The 18,683-nt window shown below is 33.3% G+C and overlaps 1 protein-coding gene across 1 annotated transcript in view; it reads left to right on the forward strand.

Annotated features, from left to right (window-relative positions):
* The window catches only part of LOC126966760 (uncharacterized), a 211,286-nt gene extending 193,348 nt beyond the window's left edge, over positions 1–17,938 (forward strand). The window contains exon 2 of the mRNA XM_050811042.1: positions 17,291–17,938. Within this exon, the coding sequence (XP_050666999.1) occupies positions 17,291–17,802 (512 nt within the window). The 3' untranslated portion in view covers positions 17,803–17,938. The remainder of the gene's footprint in view (positions 1–17,290) is intronic.
* The last annotated feature ends 745 nt before the right edge of the window (positions 17,939–18,683 follow it).

Genomic DNA, 18,683 nt, shown 5'->3' on the forward strand with positions numbered 1-18,683 from the left:
CATTATAATTAATGTGTGCGTGAGCGTCACGTACTTATATTCGCCAACACGCACACAGACAGCGAATTAATTTTGCAAGTGAATAGAAATTTCCCTAAATCAGTAAATTGTAAGAAATACTAGATCATATGTTATGGAACATAAAGAAAGAAGAAATAAAATATAAATTAATAATGTAATAAAAACATCACTAATTTAATTATTGTTGCAACAATCTTTGAAGTTTAAAATCATAAATTTGCGCGGCGGCCATCTCGGATTTCAAAAATGATCCCAAATTCGTTCTCTGCGCCCTCGAGAACCTCAGATACGATATCCCTATTGTTGTAATCATAAATTTGCGCGGCGGCCACCTTGGATTACAAAAATGATCCCCAATTCGTTCTCTGCACCCTCGAGAACCTGGGATACGATATTAATATTGTTGAAATCATAAATTTGCGCGGCGGCCATCTTGGATTTCAAAAATGATCACAAATTCGTTCTCTGCACCCTCGAGAACCTCGGATTCGATATCAATATTATTGAAATCAATAAATTTGCGCGGCGGCCATCTTGGATTTAAAAATAAACCAAAATGGCGCGTAACCGAAAATCGTGACGATTTGCTATAAAATTTCTCTCACACGACGATAAAGAAGTTTCACTTTAAAAACATACCGACGTATTGAGAACCTCCTCCTTTTCGAAGTCGATTAAAAAGAGTGGCCGTTAATGTTCTCACGAGCTCAACTTTTTCCAAACATATGGTAAATTCAGTAACTTAAAAGAAATATTTATAGTGAATATTGAAAGCGCTTAGTTTAAGCCTATTTGAATGAAGATTACTAAGACTTTGACGTTGAATTTGTTTGAAGTATTTAGGTGCGACATCTGAATTTCTTTTCATAATTTTTATTATAAGACGCTTTGTTTATTATAAGACACCCTTTCACTGCACTGTTAGTAATTTTTTAATTAAATTTCGTGCACTGTTTGTCCTGGAAGTTGACAGAATGACACTGACGCGGCGGGAAACGTATGTGGTCATAACTGAAACTGCTTCATTTCGCTTGGGCCTACCCACGTTCTAAGTGTTATTATTCTGTCAAAATGTAAATCCAAGATGGTGGCCGCATGAAATTGACACTTGTTGGGTCAAGAGTGTCGTTTTCATGGTTTTCGAGGGTGCTGAAATTGATAGTGCTTTCAAAATGTAAACCCAAGTTGGCGGCTGTATGAAATTGACATTTTTTGCGTCTTGGTCTTGTCTTTTAGATGGTTTTCGAAGGTGCTGAAACAGATAGTGCTGTCAAAATGTAAATCCAAGTTGGCGGCTGCATGAAATTGACATTTTTTGCGTCATGGGTTTCACTTTCATGGTTTTTGAGGGTGTTCAAACTGATAGTGCTGTCAAAATGTAAATCCAAGATGGAGCTATATGAAATTATCAACTTTGTCATCATGGGTATTGTTTACATAATTCTCGAGAGAGTTGCAGACGAAAATGCTGGACTCTTGACATAAAACTGTGTGTTCACCTTCGTGCGAGTTGTTGTCGTTGAACACGAGATTGAACTGTTTTTGTTTACGCAAACCAACATCTTTTGTGATGAAAATGACAAAGAAAAAATTTTGTTATCTCTTCAGACGTTCGCAATGTCTTCGTTTTAAAGTCACATCCGCCATCTTGGATCTCGAAATGGGTGTCATATTTTATAATTGACACTCCCGAAAATCTCTAAACCGTATGGGTATCAACCCATACTGATTTTATTGTAAAAGTCACATCCACCATATTATATCTCGAAATGAATGTTAATTGTTTTTAATTGACACTCACGAAAACGATAATTGCCCCGTCTAGACATGTTCATGGGATGACTGTAGGGAAGAGTTTCTTAAGAGTGTGGTAAAACTAAAAGTTCAACGGACAAAGTATAAAAACAAATATTTCAATGTTTCCCGTAAATATTTCAAATAAAATATTTCAATGAAAATATAAAAAAAATGGCGTGCGTACAAGGTACACATGTCAGAAGTGAAACTTCCTTGGAAAAATAATTTTTAAATCTCGTTTATTTCAATTATTCTAATCTGTTCTCTCAACCAAATGTTTTTTGTCAATATTAGAAATTATCAGATGTTACTACTTACTCGCGGCAACACGCTAAACCTGCAGAATACAACGCTACCAGGGAAGATGTTCTCATTTTTCGCGGCCGCGTGCTAAATCTGCACGATACTCTAGGAGGGAAGATGTTCTACTTACTAGCACTAAACCTGCATGAAAATTTACCCTCACGCGCCTAAAGAAGTTTAACTTAAAATTTAAAAAAATATATTATAAAAATATATATTAAAAAACAAATTATAAATAAGAAAAACATTCAATAAAATGTTGTTTAACAAATAAAAATATTATATAACAGTCATCATGTAGACTATAACATTACACTAGACACTGTATAGCCACTATACATAAATATATTAAGTTTTTTACTTTTTTACGCTCCGCAAAGCCCCATAGAGAACTTCGATCCAAAAATAGTCGAATTGAGAACGTCTTTCTTTTTTAAAATCGGTTAGAAAAATAATAATAAATCATCAATGACGTTCTATACATATAGACAATGCACTTCATACAAAATCAAAGCCGAAATATGGCAGATCCCACAAAATGACACCTTCGACTGCTAAGTCTATACATTTCTGCGTTTACTCCAGTTTTTTTAAATTTTATTGGTCAATAGGCAGCAATGTAAACACTATTTCAGATTCAGCTGCGTATTTTGAATTTAGAACCCGATTTGGACAGTGACATCAGTGGAGTAGCAGTTAGGTATTTTTTTAACCCATGCGAAAAAGAGGGTTTTACGTTCGTCAATCTGTCCCTGTACGTTTTTAATCAAAAATCACACTCATATTATAAAGAGGAATGTTTTTATGTTTATTTATTGGCTTGTGTTTATATTTTCTATACGTTCTAAAGGGAGAGTAATAAATAATTTAATGAGAGAAACTAATACTCAAATATAATATTCTGATTTACATAAATAGTTAAACTAGTTATTTAAATATTTGTATGACAGCTTTTGTCAAATTTATAATGTGGTCAAATCCAAAAAACTTAAATCCTTTAGTGGTGAAATATAAATATACTAATTTGGTTTGTAAATTTCTTCACGTCACTCTCTAGCTACCAACTAGCCCTAATTCTCTTTCATTATCTCGTATACGGGAAAGCCGAAAAATATAAGCTTTTACTTGCGATATAAATAAGTATCAATTATCACTAGGAAACGATACCTCCGTGATAACGTGTAAATAGCACTAGTATGTAATTGTTCACGTATTGTAGGCCGTTCACATTACACAAAATACAATATTGCTAATCATTGTTCACTAGGCCTTTAAATATAATTTTAAGAAAAATATAACCGACTCCAAAAATAACAGTAATCGTTACTAGAATTAGATTTATTAATTAGATTGTATTAATAATATAATTATTAAAATAATTACGTACTTCTACGTAATTATTTTAATACTTTTTAGTGTATATTGTTTTGGAATAGTGTTTTTGATGTCGGTTGTTTTTTTGTTAATTTTTTATTTTTAGATTTTTAGTGAATCTGAACTACACTAACTAATAATTTGTCTAAATTTGTGTAGATCTACTAAATTTTGCAATGCAGTAATTTATTCAGAAATTCTGCCACAGATCGCTAAGGAGTTCCATTTATCATCATCATATTCGACTACAACAATTACTTGGCCATAACGACGTTACGGTAGGTGAGTCAAATATCCGAATAGCATAGAAAAGATACGGCCAACTATCGTTAATTTGCTCCTAAGAATTGAAGACTTCCGTTACTTTGTCATGGATCCCATAAGCAGAACCTAACCAAACTATCACCAAACTACCTTTGAAGTATATCCTTTCCAATAAAAATAGAATTATCGAAATCTGCTGGCGCGATATTGAGTTATTACTAAATTTGTTGCGCAAATACTTATAGCAAATTTAAGATTTTTATGGTTTTCTCATGGTTGCCATTGCCAAATCGGTTCACGCAGTCGAAAGTTCTGAGGAAAACATAAAAGAACATACCGACGAATTGAGAACCTCCTCCTTTTTTGAAGTTGGTTAAAAAGAGCGACTCTATTGTTTTCATTTCTGACTGTGTCGTTTCATCTGTCCTATTCTGACAAGCGGGTCTTGTCTGGGGACTTGTCAATAACATTGAACCATATTTAATGAAAAAATATTCGTTTTATTAAATTACTTCCACTTTTTGCATATTAATCTTGTATAAATAAAATAACCTTACCGATGATAAGTCACACCATCTTTTTTTTGAGTCGTTGATGCATTATTTAAGCACTTTTTATAGCACACTTAGGCTTGTTGATTGACTCATAGTTGACACACGACTAAGGAGAAAAGTGTTGTTTTTAAGCACACTTTTGCCGTTCCGTTATCAGACTGCGAATGATATGTCCATATGTATAGAACGTCATTGGAAATAATATAAATAAAAATAAAAAGCCTTTTATTTCTTGCTACACAGTATAAATTTTTACAATTAAAAAAACAGTTTAGTAAAAATTTAAGCAAGAAGAAAAATATGGTTGCTTGAACCTCTCTCAACGGAGGCATGCCTCCAGAGTTGACCATTGTTCTCTATCTTTTGCAGTTCGCATCCAGTTGATACCCACTGTTTTTACAATGTCGTCTGCCCAGCGATTGCTCTACCTCTTGTTCTATAGCCAAATGGTCCTAGCCATGATGTCTTTATCGTCCAGCGATTGTCAGTTAGTTGACATTTTCATATTTCGTTACACAAAAGCGGAATACAATTATGTGATGATTGATTTTATGGTGAAAATAGTGGTAGAAGTGCTATTTAGAGATATATACAAATTGAAAACTGTTAAATATGAAATAAAATTTTCATTAAATGCCAAATTACGTTATTTCGTATAAGAAACAGTTTTTTTTAATATTTTCATTTCGTCAAACGGAACTATTGAGCGCGAGGTTGCCAGACCGATCTACCAGATAAGTCATCTAGTAATAAATATAGCGATGAAGTGATTGTGAAACGCAATCTGTTATATCTGTAACTTTTGTGTCGTTATTAATTTATTATATTTATTTAGCCGATGACAATCAGCTACGACGCTAGCTAAGACAAATATAAGAATTGAATATATTGATATTTTTGTTAATTATAGTAACTTTACTATCCTAAACTTCCCAGAGATTACAGTTGCCTACACATAAAATAAACATTTTATTTACTTATTCTCACCATATTTTTCTTTTTCATACATAGGTATATTAGATTACCTTTTGGTAGGTACGGTAGGTTGTTGTCTCATAATTTTTCGGAATATTCCTAACAAAGATTAATTTTCAAGGGTTTCTGCTGAGGCGTCAGAAAAAGAGCAGAGAAGAAATACTGAGAAAAAAGAAGTTGGCAGAAAGAGCGAGATACCAACGAATCAAACAGGACCCGCTGAGATACGCTGAACTCAAAATCAAGAGAAAAATATCATATTGGCGAAAGAAAATACCAGAGACAAGTGAAATGGATTATCACGAGTTCGATACTAGAATATATCTGTAACGAAGTGAATTAATTGATTTTAATCTTAGATGAAATTTTAAATTTGTTAATTAAATTCTAACGCTGCACTGGTCTGTAGAGCGTACTTAGACATTGCTTAGACTATCTAGAGGATTAAGGAGAATTCGTATTAATATGTACATCACTTTGAGTGCGAGCTAAGCTTAAGGCTACAATAACGACGACTTACAAAAAACTTAGAATATAAGAAGAACAGAATAGAGGTAAATTTTTTCTCAGTCATATCAAATGTTTATGATTAAACATTGACTTTAGAATGTGACCAAATGTAAATATATCAGATTCGTTACAAAATACAGCAAGTCACAGGTAGGATACCTAGTTCATTTGTTCAGCTGTCAAAATCAAAATAGGTCCCTTTTATCACACCAAAGAGTCTACTTCTGTCCAATCTTCATAAAATATCGCATATAAAGTTGCAAAGAAATTTTCGAAAAACATTTTTTTTTATTGTTAAAGTAATGTGAAACGGTCACTTCACTTTCACTTGACTTGACTCAAAATAATCTCAGATAAACTTACTGAAAATTCAATTTCGCATTAGTAATGTCGGAGCAGAGTTTGAGTAAAACTGATTGTTTAAATGATAGTCAGATTTTAGATAGAACATTTTATTATATTATTATCAGCCGTCAAACTAACGTTACCATCGTCGTTACAAGTATTTCACTTCGGAAAGCTTAGTTTTAACTTAGTTTACTTTTAGTTAAAACTTTTTCTTTTAAATCGTTACATATTGATAAGATTGGATAATGGACGTATCGTATTGCAAGTGATGCAACCAATAATTATTATAATATTTACTGAATGCTGCTTACCCTTTACATACACTAAAACACTACAATGGATTACATAGAAATCTTTTTTGAACGAATAAAATTGCAAATGTCTAAACAAACCGAAGACATTATCTCGAGAATGGACGATAAAATGGCTCCACTTTCACGCAAAGTACAAAATTTAAAATTGGAAAACAACTCAGTAACAAAATTACAGCGATGGAGAGAATGAGAAGAAGCAATAATATAATTCTACAAGGAAAAAACGAAACTAAGGGAAGTACACTAGAGCTTATGAAAATGACGACAAAAAAGAGTAATACTAATCTAAATATTTCCCTTCATATTAGAGATATCAATGAAACACGAAGAATCGGTAGAAAAACTACGCACGATCAGACCAATACTGGTTTCTTTCGTGAACGCTTGGAAATTAAAGTGAAGTACTCAGACACAAGAAAAAGTTTAGAAATACTTTTGTTTCTGAAGATTACCCCAAAGAAGTTCAAGAAAAAAGGTAAGAATCAACAGAAATAATGTTAGAAGAAAGGAAAAAGTGATAATAGGTTACGACGAACTAGTTATTAAAGGAAAAATATTACATTATGAGAAACGTAAACGAAACTTTTCGGCATCACCGAAAAATAATGAACAACAACCTAGGCTTGCTTGCTTTTGGTTTATTGAAAGGAAGAAACAGCTCAGTCTCTTTTACGAAACACGACAATCAGAAACAATGACATAAAAACATTAGAAACCGGGAAATAGCAACTAAAAAATTTAAACATAACAAACGATAACGAAACATTTCCCAAGCCGGTTGGTCTCCGTGAGAATCAGACTATAAACCTCCACAAAAAAGAATTCTAAAATAATGACAATAATCGCATAAGAAGTACAAAGAGAAATTGTGAAAATACCACTATGAAAACTGGAACATTCAATTCACTTTCAAGAACTGAGAGATACCTTCAACTGGCTTATGCTATAATCGATTACGATGTGCTAGGATTATCCGAAGTGAAAAGAATGGGCTGTATTATTGAAGAGTATCAGAAGTGCGTACTGTGCTATTTTGGAGAAAGTAAAGGCCTACATGGCGTAGGAGTTATGGTAAGGAAAATACATAAAGACAAAATATTTAATCTTACAGGAATTCCCGAAATGGTCGCTCTACTACAGTTGAGAAAGAAAAATCTTAGTATTTCCATAATTCAGGCATATGCTCCAACTGAAACCTCTCAAGAAGAAGAAATCGAGACATTCTACAGCGATACAGAGAAAGCATATCGCTTAGCTACTAAGAAACTAATCGTAATGGGGGATTTCAACACCCGAAAATAGAGCACCCCAAGAAAGAAGAAGAAAATTTATGCAGCGGAAGCTATGGTTATATATACATATATATGGAGATCGAAATAAAAGAGTCCAAAAACTAATAGATTATGCCCTGGAACACAAGTTAAGTTTAATGAATACAGTATTCAAGAAAAAAGCAAAAAGAAGATTTACTTCGATATACCCTAATCAAAAAATCAAAAATGAACTCGATTTTATCATGATACTAATAAGTTCTAAACCAAGTCAACTTCCCTTCAGATCATAGATTAGTAAGAGCAACAATCATCATGGGTCAGCAAAGTAAAAGCAGGATTTTTTTTAAAACCAAAACTATTATCTCTAATACTCCTGAAGAAATTAAAAATTACCTTAATTGCTTGAAAGCCAATCTTGAAGACTTGACAACCGGTCAAAAAATGTTCAAACCTACTATGACATATTATCAGAAACAATACTCTGCAGTTCACAAAGCAAAGATGCAATTCAAAAAAAGAAACATACAATACTTAGCGAACATACAAAGCAACAAATTAAGAAGAGGTCAAAATTAATACACACCAAAACCAGAACTAATGAACAGAAACACGAACTGACCTGATTACACTACAAAAGAAATGGATACAAATGTAGAAAACAGCTCCAGCGAAACAAGGACAAGAAAAAATGTAATAGATCATGTGACCTATTTTTATAGAAAACTGTACAGTAAAAAAGAAAATAACAACCTACAGAGTGAACATAACATCGAGAATAATCAGTCTAACGCAGTAAAATTAATAGAAGAAGGCGAAGTGTACTCACACATAAAGATGCTAAAAAATGAAAAGTGCCCAGGACCTAACAAACGAATGTCTTAAACTAGGAGGTCCTATTATAATCAAACACTGCATCTAATATAATACTGATATACAAAAAAGGGAATCCTTTAAGCATTGAGAACTACAGACCAATCAGCTTACTGACATGTTTATACAAGCTCTTTACATCTATTATACTAAAAAGAATTGCTGAACAAATTGACGTCTCACAGCCAGTAGAACAGGCAGAATTCAGCTCAGATTTCAGCACAAGCGACCATATACAATCTGTGAGTCAAATAATAGAAAAATATATGGAATACAATAAACCGCTATATGTTGCCTTTATTGATTACAGCAAAGCTACTTACAGCATCAATCACAGCTCCATTTGGAGCGCATTAAAAACATCAAATGTAGACAATAAATACCTCAATGTTATAAAACATATATATTTAAACAGCACGAGCAGGGTTAAACTTGAAAGAAGAAGTGAACTGATTAAAATAGAAAGGGGAGTTAGGCAAGACGACCCTTTATCACCAAAACTTTTCATAGCTGTATTGGAAAGTATTTCCCAAAACTTAAAAAAAGGAAAAATTTGGAATCAATATAGATGGACGTCGATTGAAAACCTCAGGTTCGCAGATGACATAATTATATTTGCTGAAACATAAAACTAAATAAATAAACAAACAACTACAGGCTATGCTGCGATCAAGAATGCCAAAATGTGTCAAGTTAGGCAAACAAAGAGTTGGCAGACCAACCAAACAGTGGACTGATGACATAATAGAGATTCCAGGAAAAGACTGGATGCATAAAAGCAAAGATAGAATACTTTTGAAAAAACTTGAGAAGGGGGCCTTCACTCTTACAATATCCACAACTCAAACAAATAGAAGCATAAGCAACTAATCTTCCTATCACCAAACAATTAGAATTTTATCTTACCTACTAATACTACTCGTACTAATAATTCGTATTGTGTAACAAGAGTTATGGAATAAATTAGGCTTTATTATTATTACTGACTAGTGAAAATATACAAACACTAGACAGACAATAGATTTAGAAAATACGCCGTAGGAAAATATATTCCAGTATTTAATTGAAATTTTATTTTTACTATTTTACTTTGTTGTAGTGATTTATAATTATTTGATGTATTTATTGTTTGTTACATAGATAATTATATTACTGTTAAATTAATTTATGAAAATTTTATTCAAGAATTAATGTGTTGTATTAACAACCATTATATTGTAAGGTATATTTTAAAAGTTAGTTTATAGTTTATCTGATTGAAAGTCTTAACTGCCACCCATTTTTGCAAGGCACAGATTTAACTAACCTAAATTGATGGCTCAGTGAACTTTAATTACTATTTTTCTACGAGGATCTATTCTGAAGGCTTCCAAGAACAGCTCGCAGGAAAGGAAAAAAACTCAAGGTTCATGTTAAAGCCAAAAATTGTTAAAAACTATTGCTTAACTAATTAGAAATACTGAATGTTTTATTTTTATATTTAAATAATTTTTTTTCTTAACTTTTTAATAGTTTTCGTAAGCCGTACGTACGATTTTTATAAATATTGGTCTTATGGATCCGTAAGAAGAAAAAGAGGTGGAAAATTCTTGTTCTTTTGGTGGTAACTTATTTTTTTTAATAATTTTTGTGATATCTGAAAAAAAATCAACGTCTTTCATAACATTGCAATTTTTGCGAACTTTGTTCAAAAAACATCCACATGGTATCCGAATCGAATAATTTGGAATTAAGTTTAACTTTTTAATTATATCTACCCAGTATTTCTTTATCATTCCAACTCTAATTAGACAAAAGACTGTGTCCATGTGATCGTTACCTTAGCTGTTGATAATTTTATAGTTTATAATTTATTAATTATTATTTACCTGCCACGGGATAAGAATTATTAGTTACGTGCGTAGCTCGTGGCGGGTTCTAAGCTGTGTCACGTTTTCTTCTCTCGAATCACTCTTATGTTAATTTAAGTAACTGTGACAATTTGGCGGCCATTTTCAGTACTGTTTCAATAAAAATGTTGTATAGTTATAAAAAAACATTGAACTCTATGCCATTGTCCCTTGTAGATAATAATAATAATGGTAATAAGGTGTGGAGCTATATTCTAATACAAAATTATTATTTGTGTATTCACGGCATAATTGTGGACAATATATGTACCCCAAATTGGAGCTTTTACTGTACATTTTGTTTGTAGATAGATAGTCAATTTTAATAGAACTTGTATTTGAATATAATAATTTAGACATATCACTATGTTTATAAAATCTCTTATCATTCTGAAATAATGTGAGTTTCACAGAATAAGCGGAATTAAGAAGAAATGAGAGGATAATGGAAATACCCCCAATTGAATTAGAGCAATTCATTGTTGTGTCTGTTTATAGACCACCTGTGCTAAGCTTTGAGAAAGTTATGGATGAAGTAACATTCTAAACCACAAAATAAAAAACTGCTTGTTTGTGAAGACTTTAACATAAATATTTTAGAAAATAGTACTTAAGTACTTTTAGTATTAAATTATTAAATCTATTTAAACCATACAAATTATCCAATATGTTCTTGGAACCCACAAGAATAACTTCTTGCCGCAATGCCTGCCACATGTATTGATAATATTTTTACATATGTGAGAGCTAGGTACTAGTAAAGTCATAATTTGTAAATTAGATTGGGATCACTGTAGTCAGTTAATTCAGATTGAATCTTTAAAACCCAATTAATATAATTAAACGTAAAATATTTTTTGTCCCAGATAAGACCGCATGAGTGACGTCACCTTTGTTTGAAAATTGAAATGTATATTTTATTCATAATAAGTTCTATAATTTGTTAAATTATATTTTCACTCCTAAGTCGGTCCGCAAAACTGATGCAATAGTTTTTATCGAGTGGGCAACAGTTGAATTACACAAAAACAGGCAAGCATGCGGAGCGACAATATAACAGTAGTGATGAGTTGAAACAATATGTTCAGTGGTTCTCTAAATTAAAAAAAAAACTATACTATTGCCAACTCAATGTATATGCGAGATAAAATAATCAATAGTTCTAACGTAATAAAAACGACTTGGAAAATTCAGAAAGACTGAAAACTTGAAGAATCCAGAAGGGTGACCCATAAAATGTCTGATTCTTTGATTGATATTATTGTGCCAGATTTTGCTGTAATATTTAACATTTGTATAGGAATATTGTGAATTTCCTGACCTAATGAAACATAGTAAAGTAGTTCCACTGTTTAAATCAGGTTGTACCAGCGACCCTACTAGTCATAGACCAATATCTGTACTACCCATTTTTGGTAAAATTTTTGATACGTAATATTAAATCAATTAGGTCGTACAATTTTTTCCATAATAATTTATTTCACTCCAAACAGTTTGGTTTTACCCAGGGTCGTTCAACTACCGATGCTGGTGTTGACTTGATACATAATATATTTGAAGCCTGGGAAGAGGCTCGTGATGCGCTTGGTGTCTTTTATGAGTTATCCAAGGCCTTCGATGGTGTTGAACACGAAACATTAGTCTGGATTTTTATTATTCTATTCCTTTTTATATAAATAATCTGCTTAATATCGCAAAGCAAAAATATCAACAGCGGTCACGTCAAGCAGAACCTGCGGTTGACAGACGCCGAGTAAGTCGATATAATAATGAATTAAGTATTTATAATACAAAATAGTAGTATAGTATATAATAATACACAATTTTCGTTGTTTGTCGCCCTCGCCCGCAACATAGCATGAATGAAATGGTGTGTGGGCGGGGAAAAATGAAAATGGCCGCAGGCAGAGGTGTCCAAACTTTCATAATTGGGTACGAAAATACTCTTTTTTTATATTTTTTAAATGTCATTGTTTCCTGAAAATCGATATTTATATGTACTCACTGCTTAATTCATTCAACATACGCCTTAAGATATAGTACAGGATTTTTTTAACATCCTGTATATATGAAAATTTTGTTATATGTTCATAAAAACGGCAAAAAACTTTAAATGATGACAAACAGGCAAAAGGCATATAAGGCCGGCAACGCTCCTGTTGCTAACGGCTCCTTGTAGGCTAACGGCCGTTTTCAATAACATGTCTCTAGTTACGGATACATTGCTGTCACCGTTTAATGACAAGATCTTATCTCTCCATACATATGTCCAATATAGTTATAGTCCAATGCTTTATGTCGATGGGTTATTGAAATGTAAGCAAGCGTAAAAGGATAGATTTGTCTACCTCTAGTAAGTTAAACTAAGGATAGATACGTTATTGAAAACGGCCGTATCTAAACTCGACAAGTCATTTATCGTCAATTGTGTTAGATTTTATGTTTCCTGAAAACATAATGGAAATGTCCATCAACAAGTTCAAAGCCTATATTAAACATAAACTTATATAAACCATATTAAATATAAACTATATTAAACATAAAAATCGTATTACAATTTAAAGGATTATTTAGATGATGTGACAGCTTGGGTATGAATTGCTCTAAAGCATTTAAAGTTTAATTACTCTTAATGAATATAATATTTATAATTATGAATTGTACTAGAAGTAAAATGGTTAAATTGTAAGTGGAGGTATTTAGTGAGTATTGCTTACTATATTGTAGATGAACATTTTTTTTGTTATTTGGTTGAGTTCTCGTGACAGGTTTCATCATGCTCGCTTAATGTCACTGCTTGTGGCGGCGACGTAGGATGGGTTTCCTTCCCTAAAATCGCCTATGCGTCATGCTCGTGAACGGGGGCCACTTGTGGTGGCTGGATGATCCTGTTACCGGTAGCTCTGCTTCAGATTTTTAAAAGTTATTATATTCTTTTAATACTTTTATTTTTTTATACTAAAATACTTTTATTTATTTACGGTGTGTGTGTGTGGATGATGCAGCTACTGTACTCAATAACTTTTGTATTAATTTACATTTAATTTTTTGACTTACTTGTGTAAGGCATTGACTATTTGACGTTTGAGTATTTTTTTGCATCATATATTGTAATTGAAATGATTTCTAAAACGATGAAAATGTAAATGTTGATTCAAAAGAGTGGCAATGAGTTTCTTGCTACTACTTCTCATAGCTCAATACTTTACGTATTGGCGGTAAACTCAATAAGAAAAAACAATTTATTTTTTACTTTCATAAGTGTCAGTTCTGTGACCTGCATGAATAAAGTGATTTTTTGATTTTGCTCTGATTTAAGCCAATAAATACGTTGTTTATGTTATCAGTTTGTAATTTATGAAATATTTGAATTTGTTATTAATGAGCAATGAAAATTCAATATTCACTTATAATATTAAGTCGACATAGAAAGTCCAATCGAAAGTCGCAATGATTTATGTATTTATAATTGCATAATTTATAGAAACATGTAATTATGCAACTTTAACTTAATGAATTCAGATTTGTTTTCAGTCTATGGTTAAAACATCTGATGTATGGTTAAAACATCTGATGTATGTTTTATTTATTTATTAAAAAAGGGTTACTAACTAGATATACAATTAATGTTATGACTACTTATAATAAAAAATTTCCTATATTTAATACTTATATATCTAACTTATAGGCATGCACAGCGCTGCCTTTATTTATTATTATAAGTAAAGTAATACAACTACAATATGTATGTTTACTATTACTAAAACTATAAGTTATAAGTTTTAACTATACACTTACCCCCTTATTCATAATGGTCCGCTTACTTTAAACAGCCGCTTAGGAGTGTTTTTCTCAATCTGACTTAGGTCAATAGAAGAAAACAGAGTGCGAATTAACAATGCTTTAAGTTAGCAGACTATTATGAATAAGGGGGTTACAATATATATATATAAGCAGCGTTAAGACGACCTGTCTACTTGTTTGTTAGTGTGTGCAGTTGCTGCTTATTTAAATTCAAAATACTGAAGAAAGCATGGCTGAGTGTTTACAACTTGTCAATCAAACTCTGTTATAGTAATTAGCTTGTTGTATCTCTATTAGAGATGTTCTTCTCTCTCGCATGCTACGTTTTTTCTTTACACTAGTATATTCTTAGTTTATGGTTGTAATATATTGTTGTATATCTACTTATATAATATGTATCCTAGATAATTAAGTTCAAAGAAAACGAAGTACAATTAAAAGACCGCATTTATGAAACAAAAACAGAATTAAATATTTGCAACATAATTTTATATTTATTTTTAATCTATTTATCAATTACGTTGTAAGTTTATCTAAAGATGGGAAACATGCACTTAATAATACACTAATGTTTAAATGTATTCATGTGACTTCTTTTTATACTATGTCAGCTTTACGGCCCCTTGCATAAAATATGTTAAGGGCGTCATAATATTTCATTCATAACAAATCTTAGATTAGAGGCAAGTTAAATGTCCTTGTCGTTTTCCATATCATATCATGAACGGATATTATTAAGAATTACATAAGCAATAAAATGTATTAGTCAATATTATTAATTACATTATACCTGAGTCTTCTTTTGATGTACGTAACTGTGTCTGAGTCGTTTTGTCTTTGTCCTGTCCCTACTCCCATAACAATTGTCCCAATTGAGTAGGTGCGATATGGACATTTGTCATGATCTTCGTCTTGTCTATGTTAATTTTGAGACCTACTCCTTGGGAGGCTTTTTTATGAAAATACGGGACGAGACGAACAGGATGTTATGCTCATGGTAATTGATACGCCCTGCCCATTATAATGCAGTGCCTCTCAGGGTTATTGAAAAACCCAAAACTTCAAGATAGTAATGTTTACACATTACTGCTTCACGACAGAAATAGGCGCCGTTTTGGTAACCATAATCTAGCCGGCATCCTGTGCAAAGGAGCCTCCCACTCGAGCCTGTATTGAGGCCATCGAGCATATGGCTTAAGGCTTCCAGGGTCTCTGCCATGATTATTAGTGAGTGATGTATTCGCTGTTGATGTGATGCCCAGTCCGTTCCAACGCAGCGTTAAACAGCTTGGGCGATATAACATCGCCTTGTCTGAATCCCCGCTGCAGTCGGATAGGCTTCGAGATCTGATCCTGGAGACGGACTTACATGGTAGCGTTTACTTACAAACACTTCAAATCAATGTGGCACCTCTGGAGAGACTGAAGCACCGCCCAGGTCTCGATCGAATCAAAGGCATTCTCATAATCCACGAACGCCCAGCATAGTGGCTCCATCTTCTGTATAACCAGCCGCAGCGTATGTATGTGGTCTATGGTGCTAAAGCCTTTTCGGAATTCGGCTTGTTTGGAAGGCTGTAAGTCGTCAAGTCTCATCGTCGCATGAGACGATTCGTGATAACCATAGAAAACAGCTTACATAGATGGCTCTGAAGTGATATGGGCCTATCGTGCTTCAAAAGCATTTAATCGCCCTTTTTAAAGAACAGCACCACTATACTTATGTGCCATACTTGTGGCGTTTTGCACTCGAGGATGACGGATTGAATAGTTTCTGGAGGGTCTTAAGTGCAGAGGTACCACCAACTCTCAGAAGCTCAGCTGTAATTCCATCATCAACCGGCGCCTTGTTGTTTTTAAGCTGCTTTAGGGCCAGACTAATATCGGACAGGCTGACGTCTGGGATATTTTCGGTATAGTGACGGGTTAATTTGGCTCTTCATCCTTGTTGGTAACAGGTGCCCTCGCGGCCGTGTATCATAACTGTCCGTAGAACTTCTCGACTTCCCTCAAAAGTTTGGGTTTAGAGTTTACAGTAATTCTGAGTATTAGGTACGCTACCCTAGTCGACACGCTCCCCACCTCAGTTTCGTTGTTGACGAGAGACTTGTGAACGAGGGACCCGACACCACCCTGGGACTGTTCTCCCGGAAGTAGAGCATATGTTCGTAATTTAGGATTAACGAGTCCTCACACTGTCTTTTTTTTATTCAAAATAGGATGTGACATCACTTACTGAAAGCCAAAAACTGCCACCCATTCCAAAAAATCATGCCTCAGCATGCCATTCAATCATGCCTTTTTTTTTCATCAAAAAATATGTTCACAAAGTAATACTGTACAATTAAATTTATTATTTAATAGCCTGAGGTCGCACTATTCCCAATCTGTGGAATCATTGAGAAAGTCATTTATGTTATAGTAACCTTTACCACATAAACGCTTTTTAACAATTCTTTTGAATATCGTAATACTTTTGTTTTGAACCCCACGACATCCTATCGTAATCTGCTCACAACTTCCAACATTGTATGTTGCCAGGGCTAATGGTCTTCATTTGTAGTAACATTGCCGAACCCGGGGATTCTTAGCACCCCTGCGCCGTCGCTTATGTGGCTGCTACCGTGGCCACCACGAGCGGGGCCGCCGGGGACTGGAGGCCGGGACCTTATAGTCTCTGTCATGTTTGGGGGGTATTTTGCCATAATCGCCACGCTTGGCAGGCGGTTTGGCGATCGCAGTAGATGGTTAGGAGCGCCTAACGAAAGAATCTGCTCCCCATCCTCTGTTGTTTGTATCCCTTAGTCGCCTCTTACAACACCCACGGGAGGAGATGGTGTGGTGCTATAAAGGTGCGACACCACACACACCAGATCTTCGATATTCTTCTCACCACACAGACAGATCTATATTAAGCTGTTTGGATTAGTTAATTGAGTAAATTTTAATTAATATTAATTTGCGGTACTCTATAAATAATGACATTGTTTCAGAAACCAAAGATGAATTCACCGACACCACTCGTGCAACAGACAACGTTGGCCATGAATCGGATGACGACGTTATAGAAGTACTTAGAGACGAAGCCCCTATTGAGATTCTATCTGATGGCGAAGAGTTGGAATTGCAAAAGTCTAGAGATTCGTGCATTTTTAATAATTTGGTATTCAGTCCTTTCATTTCTGAGCCTGGTGATATAGAACTCTCACATCCATTGGATAATTCTGTTACAAGTATTGAACCCGCAGTGCCTTCAGAAAATATATTTGCTCCTGTTATTACAAATACTGTATCCATAGATAAAATGCCTGTAGATACCATAGAAACGTCTGATAGTATTGATAATGTTCCTGTTCCTACTACAAGTGAGTTAAGTGAAAAGAGTGAAATTGGTAAAATTGAAATTGAAAATAGTAAAGTAGTAGATACTGAAGTGGACAAAATAAACACAGAAGTTCCTCCCAACATACCACTTGAAACTTCCACCACTGAATCAATTACTTAGAATTGAGATTACTTAATGTTAAGTGACATTTGATTAAAATTGTTTGAAATATGTGCTAAAATCTGTTCCGAACATATTTTTGTATTAGATATAATGGGTTAGTGTTACTTTTTGTCACTATAACTTATTAAGTATTATAATTTAATGAATATAAGCATTATTATTTAAATCTTTATTTCTCTATATCAACTATAAGAGCGGACACTAGGCTGACATGATAGATGCTAATCACTTAATCACCACGCTTTCTTGCAATAACAGAGGAATCAACTGAGTGTTCCCGGCCTTTGGTAGATGAATCAACTAACACTGTTTTATTAAATATATAGCTATGAGTAATTAATAGCAGTAAACAGTTAATCAAAATTTAAAACAGTATAAAAAAAGTTTGAAGTTTATCTTTAGAACCTCTTTGATGAAATTAAAAGACTGGGAAGTCGTTAAAGATGTACATAATATTTAGCAGTCACATTGAATCCCATAATTCATTTCAACGACATTCTTAATTTCATACTGTGGTTCATGATCACAGTAACTCATGAAGCAATGGTCAACTCGATTTCATTTCCATGTTGTCATTGGAAGTCTACACAGTACATTTTTTCATTTCTTGTTTTATTTGATCGAAGTAAAAAAATATATGTTATTTTCTATTGATTTCATCGAATGTTGAATAAGTAACTGATTTAAGACAACGTCATTCGTCTTACGGCCGTTTCCAATATTCAGTCTATCTCTTACTTGAGAAAAAAATCGAAACTATCGTTGACTTTTCTGTCTCAATAAACTTATCGACGGTAACTCACCTTATCTGTACACGCTATCTGTCAATGGGACGACGTTAAGCTTACCAGCGATAGAAGTTTGTATGGAAATTGCAA

The sequence above is a fragment of the Leptidea sinapis genome, chromosome 11 (genome assembly GCF_905404315.1).
Source record: "Leptidea sinapis chromosome 11, ilLepSina1.1, whole genome shotgun sequence".
Classification (NCBI taxonomy): Eukaryota; Metazoa; Arthropoda; class Insecta; order Lepidoptera; family Pieridae; genus Leptidea; species Leptidea sinapis.